General features: G+C 39.1%; 1 protein-coding gene across 1 annotated transcript in view; it reads right to left on the reverse strand.

Moving 5' to 3' along the window:
• FREM2 (FRAS1 related extracellular matrix 2) overlaps nt 1-16,356 on the reverse strand; it is a 221,779-nt gene that overhangs the window by 97,330 nt on the left and 108,093 nt on the right. The window contains exons 3-5 of the mRNA XM_050937089.1: nt 12,901-13,047; nt 5,261-5,491; nt 1,010-1,135 (exon numbers count right to left, since the gene is read on the reverse strand). Of these exons, the coding sequence (XP_050793046.1) occupies nt 1,010-1,135; nt 5,261-5,491; nt 12,901-13,047 (504 nt within the window). The remainder of the gene's footprint in view (nt 1-1,009; nt 1,136-5,260; nt 5,492-12,900; nt 13,048-16,356) is intronic.

Below are 16,356 nucleotides of genomic sequence, written 5' to 3' on the forward strand. Positions count from 1 at the left end.
AAAAGAAAGAAAAAGAATCATCTATATACAAAGGCCCTAATTACACATCCTATGTTGTACTCATTATTTTGCAGATGCAAACATTGGTCCTGCAATTATTTGATGCTGTAATATAGGTAATTTAACTGTCTACTTACCTGAGTTTCAAACTTTATGTTATTTAGGTATCAAAGTGAACGTATAATCCCTGAAAATAATTTGCAGATGCCAAAAGGGAGGCTACTGTTTACAAATTTAATTCAGAAGGCAAGAAAAACAGACAGCTAGCCAAAATAAGCACACAAAAGGCTTCATAGATGGGGTGGTAAGGAGAAACAATAATAATAAATACTATTTTTACTTTTATAGAGCTGGCCATTCAATTGTTTCTTTACAAACATCAATAAAGAAACCTTTCTGGAGCTCAGCTTTGTAGCATAGCCGCTCCAGACCTCAGGCCTCTTTGAAGCAGAACCACAGTGGCTCTGTTGCCTTATTGGCAATCTGTGGTGTTCCAATAAATACTAGAATTTCTCACTAAAAAGAAGAGGAAACCTGTAATACTCAGGAAAAAAAGCCAAAACATATTCCTCTCTGTCATAAAAGCTATGAACTTAGCTTAAGCACGGCTGTATCTTTTTAAAAAAGCTTGTCATTGTTTAATGAATTCAAATGGAAAAACTACTACTATCATACTACCTGTAGAGAATCTTACATCTGGAGGATCTCAAAAAACATAATTGACATTACTTCCAGACATTAGGTACTGTATACAAGACCCTGTGAAATAGGCAAGGAATATCAATCAACGAACTGCAACTACTTCTAGAATGGAACACAGCATCTATTTAACAATACACAGCAACAGTTTAAAACATAAAGTAAAGAGGAATAACACTATCAATTGACATAGAAACTAGACAAGCAGAAAGTAATTACCAGTGCTGGGAATTATTTGTATATTCTGCAGACAGAAATAATAATTATTTTAGCTTTGGTGATTATTTTCACTCAGTCTAGATTCTGTTACCTTGCTGTGTATAGCAGATCACCATCAATTCCTGGCTGACATCTCCACTTCTTCTGACAGGAATGAACAGTTCTCCAATGTCTTCTTCAATTGTGTAGGTGGATTGAGAAATAAAAACTGTTGATTCTGCAAAGATCATACATATTGATTTGTGTTATTTTATATACTCAAAGAGTCACAGGAGAAATAGTCAGAAGTTCCCCCTATCATGAATTGAATGTAACAAAATACTCATTTCTCAATGGTATAGAGAAATGTTAATGAAATTTTGTAGCCAAAAAGAAAGCCAAAACCAAGGCCTGATGCTCTGAGGAAGGGGTTCTCAAACTTAACTGCACCGTGACCCCCTTCTGACAAAAAAACTACTACATGACCCTAGGCGGTGGGACAAAGCTAAAACCTAAGAGCCTCAGCTTCAGTGCTGGGTGGTGGGGCTCAGGCTTTGGCTTCAGCCCCAGGCCCCAGCAAATCTAATGCTAGCATTGGCAACCTCATTAGAATGGGGTTGGGACCCACTTTGGGGTCCCAACCCACAGTTTGAGAACCACTGCTAAGCCCTTACTGATAAGTAGTTCCTAATCAGAGAAGTAGTTCCACTTCCTGGGATTTAATCACTGTAATGGGACAAATCACATGATTTATCATTACATCTGTCAGTAAGGGTTTGAAGGACTAGTCCTCCAGACCAGTGCATCCAGAATTCTATCCAAGTTCTTTTAGTATTTCTAGACTATTATTATCACTAGCTGTTAGCTGTGAAAGGTTCACCACTGAGGATCACACAATCATTTCAGTATCTTCCTCTCTGACAGAAATTCATTAAGACCATTCTTGCTCATTTTGCACACCCAAAACATCTGTTGGAGTCCTTTGGCGTTTGAGGTGTTTAAGATGCAGGATTGGGTCCTCTGTGATATTCACTTTGACTCCACACTATATGAAGTAGTATTCTCCTTAGTGCAGGGACCATCTTTTTGTTCTCTGTACAGTGGCTAGCACGTGGTGCTCCAATAATATAAAGAAATAATAACATAGACTTCAAAAGAAAACTGGCCATTAGTGTGAGCTCATAGAAAATCCTGTAAAACATGTAGGATTTGGGCATGTCCATTATCTCTTTAGGCTTATATATAACAAAATAAGACTCCTCTTTCATGTTCTCTGGAATTCCTTTTTCTTATCTAAATAAGTGCTGCAGGCATATTTTTTCTTGTAACCAGTTTTGCTCTTTTGACTGGGAATGTATCTTCTGTTAATTAAAGCTAGCTATTTCCTTTTGGGTGCCAGAAGGGAAGACGGAAAAAATTCACCACTAGCCTTGAAAGTTATTTTAGCATTCTCTACTTCTGCACAATTCTTAAAAACATCAGGCGTAAGAATGCCAGGTCCTATTTCTCAGACAAAGCAGATAAAACACTGAACAATCTGAAAACAAAAACTTTTAGTTATTCTACATTCCTATAAAGACCATTGGCTTTTATGGTGCCTTTGGAGTTCAGATTCTATTTTCTTATGTCCAAAAACTTGAGAGAGAAATAGACAGTTGTGGATACAGAGTATCCATCCACCCTTACAATTTCAACAAAGATCTGTAATTAATCAAGATTACTTTAACATAGAGGGTAACACAAACAAACAAACAAACCAATCAACCTCCATTTTTTAAAATCCAACTGCTGTAATGATTCTGTATAACTTAGATGACTATGCAAAGCCAATTATTTAGTTATTTCGGAATTTTTTGTAAGCAATTTCCTGAAAGTGTAATGTGATGTCTGTGAAAGGATGTTCCACTACGCATTTTCTGCAACTGGAAAATGCTGCTCGCATGAGAGAAGGTCAAAAGACCGCTGTAATTCTGGTTTGATAAGATCTGTTGACTTTTATTATTTCAGAAAGACAAAAAACACCATAGGAAAAATATCAACCTTTTAGTTTAAAGTAATGCCAGCATAATATTTAAAGAACTGATTTTTCTTCTTCTGTGGAAATAAATTAATGCAGAAAAATTATATCCTATGGAAAAAATGTTAAAGATGATATACATTTTGTGCATCCTGAATCTGCATGACTATGTAACTGTATTGTTTAAAATCACACACACAAAATTAACAAATCTTACGTATGGAGGTAGCAAAAATCTTTGGGAAAATGGTCTCAATCTTTCCGTGTTATGATAGCTGCCTAAGGCTCATGGCTAACTGAGTTTATATTCTCTAGAATTAGCACATGAAAATTCTTCTTTATTCAACACCTTCCCGTTGTAACACAACAGTACTTTCGACTTATTAAGGGCAGGCTCAACTTTCAGCAGGGTCTCATTAGTGCCTAATTCTGAACCACTTTAGTAAATGGGAGTTTTAACAATGACTCCAGTCAGCACCTACACACACGATCCACCAACATTTTGAAAGATGAATTGAGAGACCAACCTTATTTCTCCCCACACACGCACTCCAGTTGCCAAAACAACCCCAGGTTCCCAATGAAATCTTGAGGGTTGGCACTGATTAAGGACCTTTAATCACACAACCCTGATAGAGCTCCCACTGGTGATTATAAGAACTGCATGCTTAGTCATTTCCATGCCCTCAACATACTGTATTTAATTTTGAACTCGATCTACAAGCAGTGCTGCCCTCTGTAACTAAATAGGGATGCAAGATAACCCCCAGGTTTGATATATTTTAAATCTGAAACTAGCAAATGAAAAAGATCTGCTGGACATGTTTTTTCCTGCCCAGCCACCTTCAAGTGTTAATTCGAAAAGAGCCATATAAAACAAGCTGTTCCAGGCTTTGCATCTCTCGAGATTCCTTACTGACATCCTTCTGTGACCACAACCACTTGTTTCAAGTGTCTGGATGCAGTTCAAAAGCAAAATCTCCAAACATTAGCAGGCCTCCTATTCCAGCACATGCTTTCGTTATCGCTTCTCTCCTCACCTACATTCAACTATCATTTTCTCTATTCTTGACACCTCCGCTGTCAAATTTATCCCTGAAAATAAACCAGTTGTACATTCACCCCTAATACTATTTCTCTCCCAGGCAGCAGCAACCTGTGCAGAGCTTCTGAAGTTGGGAGGCAAGAGGAACTGGAGCAGATCTTTATATTATTTTGGGAGGCTCAAGTGTCACTAAAGGGGCTTGCCCATCCCTTACTGCATGTGTGGATGGGTGTGTGGGGGAGAACAGGGGAAAACAGTACGCTTTGCTGAGGAGCATCAACCAGGAAGGCTTATCTTGGTCCATGCACCCAATCAATCCCCCCAGCTGTCATTCAGCTCTAGAGAGATATTTCTCACTCTCACAGGAACACCAGTCCTGAAGTCAGAAGGCAAACATTTCAGAAAAACAGGGTTGCAGGCACACCATGTTGAAGCCTCTGTGCTGACGGCACAGCTTGAGCTAGCATTTGGCTCAATGATGCCTAATTGCTAATTATGATGATGAAGAAGCTACAGTAGCACCAAAAGAGCTTACAATGTAAATTGAAATCAGATATACATAACATAGCACTTCACATATTTAAAGGGATTTGCAAACATTAAATAAGCTGAGCAACTTGTGTTAGCTGATAATATTATTAGAGGAAATAGGAGATGTCTTCAGAATGATTTGGTAGAGTCAAGCATGCTGCTAATGAAATCATGAGTGATTTACTTAAATCTGGGGTAACAAAAGTGGTTTCTGAATTTAAAACTACCGCTGGAGGCCACTATTTCACGTTCAGTATAAGGTAAATATACATGAGATAAAATCAGCATCATCAGGTTACACTTTTTAAGTATATTGAACAACAAAGCAGAGTTTTTTCTCTACTTCTCTAAATTGATTTCCTCTGTGCACTCCACTAATTATATCTTTGAAGAAGGTTTAAGGGTTTTTTGCCTGACCTTACAAAACAGGCAGATGTCTACTAGCACATGAGCACTACTGAGAACATGGCTTTTCATTGGAAAGGGGACCCTAAAAGGTTTAGGAAGACTAAACAATAAAACAATGCAGAACTAATAAACGAGGGTGAAGACATGAAAAAATATATTACACATATAAAACCACAGCACATTCATTAGGTGCTCATGAACTACCATTAAGCTGAATGTGACCTATGTCAAAAAATCAAGATAATACCTAAATCTGTTCTCAAAAATACAATATTGAAGGAATCACTTTACCAGTCCTTTCTTACAGTTTCCTCTGCAGCTGTGTCTACAGATTCAGAATAACATTTTTAAAATGTCTTTACCATCTCCTGGGTCAATAATTTCCACTGTAGCCATTTCAGGAAACTCTAGGACAGCCATGACAGGCTCGGAAAGCACAATTTGGAAGGTCTCAGACCGCTCATGTTCACCATCACTCAAAATCCGCACTCTCCAAGTTGCCAAGGTTTGGCCAGGATTGAATTGCACCTGCTTCTGGGCTTTTCCTTTGAAGTCTTTATCCTTCTCAGCAGTACCATCTTTAGTGCTAATACCTGCAGAGAAAAACAGAAAATAGGACCATTAACAACAGATCAATTCTATTTTTCTGTCATTCACAGATTCATAGATTTCCAGGTGAGTAGGAACCATTGTTATTATCTAGTGACCTGACCCCTTGTATGACACAGGCCATAGAACTTTCCTGAATTAACTCCTGTTTGAACTATAATCATTACTGATTTGCCATTACCAAATAATAGTTTAGAAAATACACCTCTACCCTGATATAACGCGACCTGATATAACATGAATTTGGATATAAAGTAGTAAAGCAGCGCTCCAGGGGCTGTGCACTCCGGTGGATCAAAGCAAGTTCGATATAACACAGTTTCACCTATAAGCAGTAAGATTTTTTGGCTCCTGAGGACAGCGTTATATCTGGGTAGAGGTGTATACACTTTTCCCAACAGAAGGTATTAATATGCAGGGTTTAGGTTGTTGGGGAAATCTTCAGAAATACATAGGAGCTACCCACTGTAACCCTGTGTTACTCTGTATCAGAATTTGCGTTGGAACATCCAGCACAGGTAAACACAGATTAACCAAGGTTGGCTACTGTCACTCAAATCAAAACTAACTGCTGGTCAATTAAACACTTTCCATGCTAAATGTCAGCTTTTCTACCCCAAGACATTTCAGCTACATAGTTATTCAAAACAACGTTTTGTTTTTGTTCTTTAATTCTCTGCTACTCAAAAATGCCTGAACCCTTTTTGCTGAACCTTAAAAATAATTTACCATTTAAAGACAGAGACCAAGCTTAGAAAATTTTTGCTTGAAAGATGAAAGTTTGGGGAAGGTATGAACAACTAAACATGGGAAATGACAATGAATGGTTATGAAACCTGAAATATAGTGACACTCCCACTACAATAACTATACTTTGGTGATATCAGATTGTTTCAGACTTTCTATAATGGCCACCACTAATCTCAAACTTTTCATGGTTAACTCAGGTCAAAATTGGGTAGCAAAGCCAAGGGATTAAATTCAGCACTGTGCCCCTTAGAGACAAAACACAGAACTTGCAGCCCAGGAGTCTGGGAGTCTGAGGTATCTTTAAGTCATCTTTGTGCCCTCCTGAGCTTGGGGCTACCTCAATGTAAATTAGACAGCCTGTGAAAGTTGTCTCCGACACATATCTCTGCCCTCATCTCCACACTGGAATGCCCCCCACAACAGGGTTTCTGAGGAGGTCGTCAAAACACAGCTTGTGGCTATATTTTCCGCTTCTGACACTGGGACATTTTCCCTGCTAGACCCAGGGCTTTTAGAGACCCGGTTGCCACTCCAAGCCCTTTACCCTGTATACTGAGACAGGAGAGGGGAATAAGAATCTCCCCTAACACCTTTTGCATTCTTTAACAATCCTGGAATTACACTCAAAAGGATTGGGTTAGTCAGATGCAAGTTAACCAGCCAGTCAGTCTTGGGATCAGCTCCTTGTCAGAATCAGGGCTCAAAGTACTTAGAAACTAAACTCAATTCATTTTCCAGAGGCAGAAAATTTTGTACATACTGTTACTGAAAAGGCCAGACGACAAATTTGTATTGTTACTTCCTTGAATAAAATCAGTATCTGTTAGCCAATATCAACAACAATTTAAACCAATCAACAAAATTCCTTAACTTGTGCTTTATTATTATACATAGGTGCTCGAACTATGGGTGCTGGCTTGAAGTGGTTTCTACCATATCCAGGGTTTACACTTTGGTTCAATGGCTCTCAGCATCCCCACTATACAAATTGTTCCAGCACTCCTGTTATTATATATTATTTTCCGATGCAGTGTTTGCTCTTTGAAAGAAAAAAAGAAGTACATAGCCAAGTTAATTGTCATAAGCAGAGTCACTTAGACCCTGCTTCAGCTAGGAACTTAAACATGTGCCTCACTTTCAGCAGTGCCTATTGATATCAGTGGGACTACTCGTGCGTGAAGTTTATCTTGCTGAATCATGGATTTAAACTGTATTCCCTCTTCTTCCAATCAGTTTAAGTCCTGCCTGCTATGCTTTGACCTGAACTTGTGCAAGATTAATATTTCAGTATCCAAATGTATCACTACTGCCAGTGCAGAGGGAATTGGATTTTTTTTTTTAAAAAGCAGATCCAGAAGCCAGAGATATGTGTGAGGTTGTAGAAATGTGATTGTATTTTTCCCCCCTTCTCACTCCCCATCCACTGTGAGCAGTTTTCAACACCTCTTGGATCAACCACAAATCACTGGCAACACTGATCGAAGAAAATGAGCCTACTTGCTGCAGTTCCTAATGCATATGCTGGTCATTGCTTGATCACATCAGTTCACAGCAGCATGGCTGGTAAAGGATACATATTAATGTTTGTCTTAACAGTTGCTGCCCACTGTGGTCTACAAAACAATTCCTAAACTTATAGGCAAAGAGTTAGTGCTGTCTTTTGATTTAACTGGGGTTAGAATCCAAATTCTTTGTTGTCTTTATTTATAAAACATAGAGCTTCATGAACGTAAGCGCCTCAATAGATGCTCTTCTTCGGTATCCCATTAAACATAAATGGATTCAACAAAAAAGACAGGTTCCTGTCTTTAGTGAAAACTCTTCATCTTTTTATTGTTCACAGACACAGTATGTGTGAATTCTTCATGTTTAATGACAAGATCAAATACTGCTCACTCTGCTCAGGCGACTAGTCCTTATTAATTCAATTATTTGCATTTTAATTGATCTATGTGCTACAGCTAGACACAACTATTATATACTATTAATCACATACCAGTGTGTGTGATCTGTATACAGTTATTGTGTCTGTATGCGGCACATAGATCAGTGGTCCCCAAAATGTAAGGCATGCCCCACAAAGTGGGAAAGGAGGAACTTTCGGGGGCACATGGTGAGACCCACGGCAGCCTCCATTGGGGGTAGCAGGGAGCACCACCCATCGGCGCTCTGCCTTGAGCCCGGCTCCAGCTCTACTTCCCCCTTTCTCTGCTCCCAGCCCAGCTTTGCCTCATTCCCTCTCTGCCCCAAGCCCAGCTCTGCCTCTAGCCCCAGCTCTTCCCTCATCCCTAGTTCTGCCCTCAGCTCTGCTTCTAAGCCAACTATGCAGCAATGGGGGTGGGGGGTCTGGACAGATTCCATTATTGGTAAGGGGGGGGCTTGACAGGAAAGTTTGCGCACCACTGACATAGATTAATTCCTAATACATATGGCTGGGGAGCTCGGAATGGAATCCTACTCTTTCGGCTCAAAAATACAGAACTAAAGAAAAGTCAGAACTATAGTAGATCCTCTTTAGTTACAAGTTGTAATAAGTCTCTCAGCCTTCCCAGTCACTCAGCTACCAGAGAACAATATTACACATGTGCGTGTGGACATGCACATACACACACACACACACAAAACTAGTGGTTTCCAAGTGAGTAAGGTGAGCAGGATTTGCTGCACTGCTGGCACTGGCAGCACCATCTCAAGATACTTCTCCTATTGGATTATACCAACAGATCACCCAACCCTATCCTTCATTTCTAAAAATAAAAAATGTAGCATTGAGGGAAGAATTTTTTCCCCCAGCAACTCTTGTTTTTAAACTAGTTCTCAATCTTTCCTCAATGTTGGACTGGCCATGTTTGAGATGGCAATTGGTTGTTTAAGCTGTTTCACTGTCCTCTCTTATATAGGATTCTGGGGACCATTTAGATTTATCAAGGAGCAAGTTTCCAGAATATAAGAAAAACTCAAATAACAATTGCATACTGGATTCCACAGTAAGATCTATCTTTTAGACAGTAATTGAATTTTTTCATAAGTACTATGCAATATTGGAGAGGATATGAACTTTCTGTTAGGTATGAATCTCAAAATTCTACTTTCTGCTAAGATCAGTTAATGTTATAGTTGGAGTTCATGTGGGTAACTTATTTTACACTTTGTGGGGGAATTTAGCTTCCACTGAAGAAAAGAAGTGACTTGGAACAGTCACAGTGTAGTAGGCTAGGAAGTCTGTTGAGCAGAAGCTTCAGTCATGGTAAAATCATTCAACATTGTGGTGGTTTCATGGTGTAATCAAATGAAGGACTATGATTAAAACTGCTTTTCCCCCCTTTCCACTTGTGGTCCCAGAGGCTATGTCTACACAAGGATAAAAGACCCGAAACACAGCGATGGCTGGCCCGGGTCAGCTGATTTTGGCTTGTGGGTCTAGGAGCTAAAAATTACTGTGTAGATGTTAAAGGCTCAGGTTGGAGTCAGAGCTCTGGGACCCTCTACCACAGCCCAAGCCCAAATGGCTACATAGCAATTTTTCAGCCCTGGAGTCTTAGTCAGTTGACCCGGGCCAGCTGCAGGTTTTTTTTTATCCCTGTGTAGACACATCAAGAGAGGCTTTAACCTAGGAATCTGCTACAACACTTCCTTTATAGATGACCTATTCTATAAACCAAGGATGTCCCTCCATTTCCATCTAAATGGAACAATTTGATTAATAAGACAAGTTTGAAGTCTGACCTGACTTACCTCACTCAATTTCTTTGAAGTCAATGGAGTTAGTCTGAATTTACAGTAGTGTAAGATGACAGGAGAATATAATCCATAAGTAGCAAATAAAACAATTTTAATACAGAAATATTCTCTTCTCAAACTCATATGGCATATCAACTTCTCTATGAGCACAAACTCCCACTGACATCCAGGGGAATTCTACATGCACAGAAAGTACAGAGTGGTAGGGCTGAGATCAAATATGTGGACTGGAAAGGAAATGTTTTCCCACGCTGCACAATTACAACTGAGCTTTGTATTAATTATTTTTGCAGAAACTTTGCTCTAAGTATAAAAGCATAACATTTTTTGCTCATTTTAATTTGGATAAAAATAGATACAGATATAGAATACAGATGAAAAGCAATGGACCACGTGTGGATTTTCTTGAAATGCTGCAGTACCCAATACATCTTAGAAAATATAGATTCTGCTAAACTCTCAATCCTACTGCAGTTTGTTGTTATGACTGATGAGGATGAGCAGGCTACAAATGGAATGCTTTTACTTCCCAATTGTTAAATAACATTTTGGAGTTAATTACCCACAGGGGTAGCACACTAGAAATGAGCTGAATTACAGCTGTTGTGGGATGGAATTCCTATGTATGGAAATAATTCTGTATAAAAAAAATGTATTGTTAACCATTATCCTTGAAGGTATTTTGCAAATTCCACAAATTGTAACTATTACAACAGATAGTTTCAAGCTGTAAGTTGTTTGAAAAGTTTCAGTAATTGAGTTTATTAATTAAACTTACCAGTTTAGCTGTGGTTAACCAAATAAGGCTACTCCATAACATATGAATTCATGCAAAACACAATTGCTGATGCAAGTAATTGTAAGGATGGTTAAAAAGCTTTCTGATCCCAGTTTGACAGTTCCTTTCCACCAGTAAAAAGACAAACTATGAAGTGTATGTGCATATGCATGTGTGAGACAGAGGGTAACATTTACAAAAGAACTGAAGAGCCACATTTGTAGAGGTATTTAGGCACCTAATGATGCTGATTGGTGTCTAGTGGGATTTTCAAACGCACCTCAGCATGTTAGGTGCATAACTCTCCTTAGGCACTTTGGAAAATCTCACTAGGCATCTGTATGCATCTTTGAAAATAACTTCAAAAATCTGGCTTTGGTCACTTAGGTGCTTTTGAATATTTTGTCTGGTCAATAACAAATGATAAAATTCTGTAGCCTTAAATCAAGCAAAGTTCCCATTGACTTCAATAAATGTTCTACCTGACAAAGAAGTGCTGAATTTGTCTGAAAAAGTATTGATAAAAATCCAGTGCTGGAAAATCTGACCAACCACCAAGCTTCTGAAATTTATTATATAGTCCAGTTCATAAACTAAAATCTATGTAATTAAAATGTTTTTATTGTATTCCAATTAATATTCCCTAGCAAATTCTTTTCGTCCATTTGTCCAAACTCTTCTGCCTCAGAAAACTTTAGAGCATTTACAAACTAGAACCTTTTCAGGTTTTCCTTTAGTTTTAAGATCTTGCTTAAAAGATGACTGTTGATAACTGTTCATAAGCAGCATAACTGGGGACTAAAACTACTAATATCAGAGTGCAATTTTTTTTTTAAATAAACTTTTCACATTCCACATTTTTGTCTGGCTTCCAATATATTCATGTGTATTAAATTGACATACTCAAAATATTTTCTCTCCATATATATATTCCACTTGATAATGGAGGAGATAAGTACCCTTCCTTCCTCACCTCTGCTAAAGTGTCCTCCTGGTTTATGACAATACAAGACCTCTCCCTAACCATCAGGACAACTGCCCCACCCCTAAAAGAAAGTGTTTCACAGCCTGGGACTGTTGATGATAACAGTTGCTGTTTTATATTGAGCATTAATAATCAAAGTCAGCTAGAGAAACTTCCCTCTCAAATCTTTGCATTTGACACTCTCAGTCTTGTAATGACAAAGGTTGAGGAAAATTATGAGTAGATGCAACACATAATTTATACTCTCTGATGCCGCACCGTGGCCAGTTCTTTGGAAATATTATGTATCAAATGGAATTGCAAAAGGGTAAATTTGTTCTTTTCATTCATCTGGCACTCTGAGTGATAGACCCTGTACATACTAACTTGACCCAAATGTTCCAAGTAAGTTCCATAAAAATTCATCCCAGAGTCAGAAACCACAGCTCCATTCAGTGGGTTAACAGATATTTGGTCTCAATCTATAAATGAAGTATTTTCTACAGGTGTGCTAAACACAACACAGATAAATATGCAAAAACGCACAAATTTATGAAACCACCATTTTTATTGCACATTCTTTAGTTTAAGCATTTTTAGTTTTCAGTGTATAATGGATCAAATTTAGTTTTTTTTTTAATGAAAAGGATACTTCTTATGAAAAAGGAGTTTGGGGAACTAATTAGGGTCAAGGGGGTCCTTTCAGAGCTTCAATTTCAACCTTGTTAACCTAATTTGCTTGTAAAGATATATGGCCTTATTTTGCTCCCATTCAAGCAAACAGAATTTCTACATTTGAATTCAAACAGAAGGGTTGGCTCCATGGTAGCTATAACCAATGATGAGCTGCTGCAGAAACCAGAAAATGTATAGATGAAAGATCCAATGTGGTTACTGTTGAAAAGGAAATTCCTACTAAAGATTGATGTTTGAATCAAAGAGGACATAAAACTATCAGTAACTGATTTGTAATTTGATTTTGTGCCTTAGTTTAAGTGAATCATACAATTATTTGAACAAAAGAACCTTGTCTAATAAATATGCATTCTAGTGTACCTAGCTGGATGAGCACCAAACAGTACCAAAGTAACATACTGTGACACATTTTGCTAATCTTGTTGGCCTATAGCTCAGAAGTAATTTATAGGATTGGAACTTACTAATAAAAGAGGTTTCTCCCAGGTAACCTCTCCGCTTAAGAACAACATCTAGATATTTAGAGTCTTCATTTACCAAATAATATTCCTTCTCTAAAGAGATCCAGGCCCAGTTCAAATGAAAATGCTGGCTCTTCAGCTTATTGCCTCCTGTAAAACAAAGTGAAAAAGAAATGCTTATTTACCTTGCTTTTATTTTCTCAGTGATGCAAATTAATGTATCCTATCTAAGCCATATGTTTCAGCTGTAAATTCAAATTCCTAACATCATGGAGGTTTAACAGTAAGAAAAAACTAATAATCAAGTAGTCCATGACATATTTCATATACACAGAAACAAATTCTATGCTGGATACATATAAACAGGTCACATTATAACTAGGATATGGATCAATTAATCGATTTTGAGTTTTCATCAAAATAATACTTGAGTTCCCTGCATTTAAAACAAATGAATGAATGACTCAAAACTTTCCAAGTCTGAGTTCGTATTTCCAAAACACACATTACACAGGATATCATGTGGAACTTCTGAGATATGATCAGAATGCCACAAAGCACGTATTATCTTAAGAAATTGGAAATGATATCTGCAATCATTCAAACTGCTGCAGCAAAATTACAACTTCTGACACATCACTCCACAATTGCAAAGAGACTAATTCCGGTTGTTTGGGAAATTAATCTTTACCCATACAATCTGCTCTAAAAGATTGTTGTTTTGTTCACTGATCCCAGTGTCTTTCTGGATCAGCGATTATATGTCAGGTATGTGTTACATAACGTATTTATGACACAGCTATCACATCTTATTAGCAAATGGTTTGAGAAAGATTACGTCTTCCTGATAGGTGGGATACTCTTCAAAAGCATATGAAATTAAAACTGTAGACTTAATCATAAAAGCATGAATTATCTTCATCATTTAAGGTGATTTAGAGCACTGCAGATGGTTATTGTCATTCCCATGAATCACTTTGAGAAAATACATGCATGTATACTAGATTCAGCCATGATAATTTTCTTCTAAGGCTTTCAATTTATATATTCTATTAATTAAGCCTCCAAATTGAATCACCCAGCTGGCTGGGATTTTTTTAAATTTAAATTACTACAAATATAGATCAAGTGTTGTCCCTAACTATCTGTGACATAGCACAAGAAGCAACCCTATGGCACAACTGATTACACCACATATGGAAGCAAATTCAAATCCTGAGTGGGGAAGTTCCCTAGTAAAGCAGCAGCAGCACAACTTCCCAGGAATGGCCTGGGACGCTGAAAAGCCTGACTGCCATGACTTCAGACACTGCAAGTGAAGTGCAGCATGGCAGTGCCACCCTAGAGGGAAGACTGAATGGTGAACATGGATTGAAATGGCATTTCTGGATGGCAGCTCTGTGTTGATGACATGGCCATCAAGTTGAAGATCATACCCACACACTCATCACTGAAAGAGCCTCCATAACATCCTTCCTCCCATTCCTGTGTGGATAATGCTTATATTGTTCATCATGAGTACTCTACTTTTGTGAGTAGAGTAGAGGCAAGTATGAAAAAGAGGAACAGGATCCACAGCTGGAAAGGGGAACTCATTCACATGCCTTCCTTCTCATTCAACTCCAAGCATCTGTATAATACAAGCCCACAAACTAGGTGTGGACCTGCCCTGTTCCTCAAATGCACCTACATGGCCTTATGGAGTTTACACAATCAGAAGAACATAGCACTTAGATATGGTGAAGACAGGCACTATAAAAAATAAGACAAACCAGACAGACAGAGCTTAATCTACTCTAAAATAAATGTTTCAGAAGAAACATCTGTAAACAGATGGCACTTTAAAGGTCTACATAAGAACACATTTTTGTCAGATGGAAAGATATGAGTCGCACAGAGGTAACAGACGTATCACTGACAGAGAGCTATGTATTGGTTGCACACGCTTATTTATTTGTATAACAAGCACTCCCTCACCCAAACAGATTAAAATGATGATGATAAAATATAGCAGAGTTATTTTCTCATGTACAGTTTACCTCCATCTGCTACAGATTATCCTAGTTGAAAGGGCAACATAATGTCAGATTGTAAATATAGGTATTGTGACTGTCAGGTAGAAGTTCAGAACCCATCAATATTGAGTGAGTCAACATGGTGGAGTTTGTTTGCCATTACTCTGCTAGGGCCCTTCATTTCCAGAGAAAGATTAAAGCAGTGATCAGCATGGTTGTGGGAAAAATATATATCTAGCACTGGGAACAAAGATGTCCTCTTACCAACAGACTGCTGGACCTATTTGCTCCTGTGAGAGTATGCAGTCCGGCTTCCCTCCCACAAGGCACTGCTGAAAGGCAAGGTTTGCAGGGATAACTGATGGCTAAACTGTGCAGGGAATTGACTCGAGAACTATTGTCATTTAAGATTTTTATAAAAAACTAGTAAACAAAATATATTTTATTGGACTGCAGGAGAAATATTTTCAAGTCTTTTAGTCCACTCACATTTTAACTACAGTAGGAAGGGACAAATAGAAGGTTGTTTTTTTTTTAATAATGTGTTCCACTCCTTTCCCTTGAACAAACAGACAGCCTTTTAAGTTACTTCCACTCTGTTCCCAAGATAAGCCTCTATACATACTTCTTTATGGAGCTATCAGAAAAAATGTGAAAGCTACTGTACTATGCAAATGGAAGCAGAATAGTTATCAAAGTATCATGCTGCAGTCACTGACCTAACCTATTATTGTTCCTTTGAACTGTACCAACTGTTGTGGAGAGAGGTGAGTCTTACAAATGGATGTACCAGTAATTGCTGTACAGCAGTGGTCTCCAACCTTTTTACACACAAGATCACTTTCTGAATTTAAGTGCAACTCAGGATCTACCCTGCCACTTCCCCAAGGCCCTGGCCCTTCCCCGAAGCCCCACCCTGCTCACTTCATTCTCCCCTCCCTCCATCACTCACTCTCCCCCACCTTCACTCACTTTCACCGGGCTGAGGCAGGGGGCTGGGGTTCAGGAGGGGGTGCGGACTCTGAGCTGGGGCCAAGGGATTCAGAGTGTGGGAGGGGGCTATGGGCTGAGCCTGGCGCAGGTGGCTGGGGTGCACAAGGGGGTGAGAGGTGAAAGCTCTAGGAGGGAGTTTGGATGCAGCAGGGGGCTCTGGGCTTGGGCAGACTGTTGGGGTGCAGGAGAGGGTGTGGGGTGCTGGCTCCGGAAGGGGGCTTAGGGCTGGGGCAGGGGCAGGGGCAGGTTTGGTGTGCTGTTTCTGGGAGGGAGCTCAGGTTTGGGGCAGGAGGTTTGGGTGTGGGAGGGGGTTTGGGGTGCTGGCTCTGGGAGGGGGCTCAGGGCTAGGGTGTGTTCCAGGCCAATGGGAGCTGCGAGGGTGGTGCTTGCAGGCAGGAGCAGTGTGCAGAGATCCCGCTCTCTGCCCCAAGGGGTGTGCTGACCGCTTCCA

The sequence above is a fragment of the Gopherus flavomarginatus genome, chromosome 1 (genome assembly GCF_025201925.1).
Source record: "Gopherus flavomarginatus isolate rGopFla2 chromosome 1, rGopFla2.mat.asm, whole genome shotgun sequence".
In the NCBI taxonomy this organism is placed as follows: domain Eukaryota; kingdom Metazoa; phylum Chordata; order Testudines; family Testudinidae; genus Gopherus; species Gopherus flavomarginatus.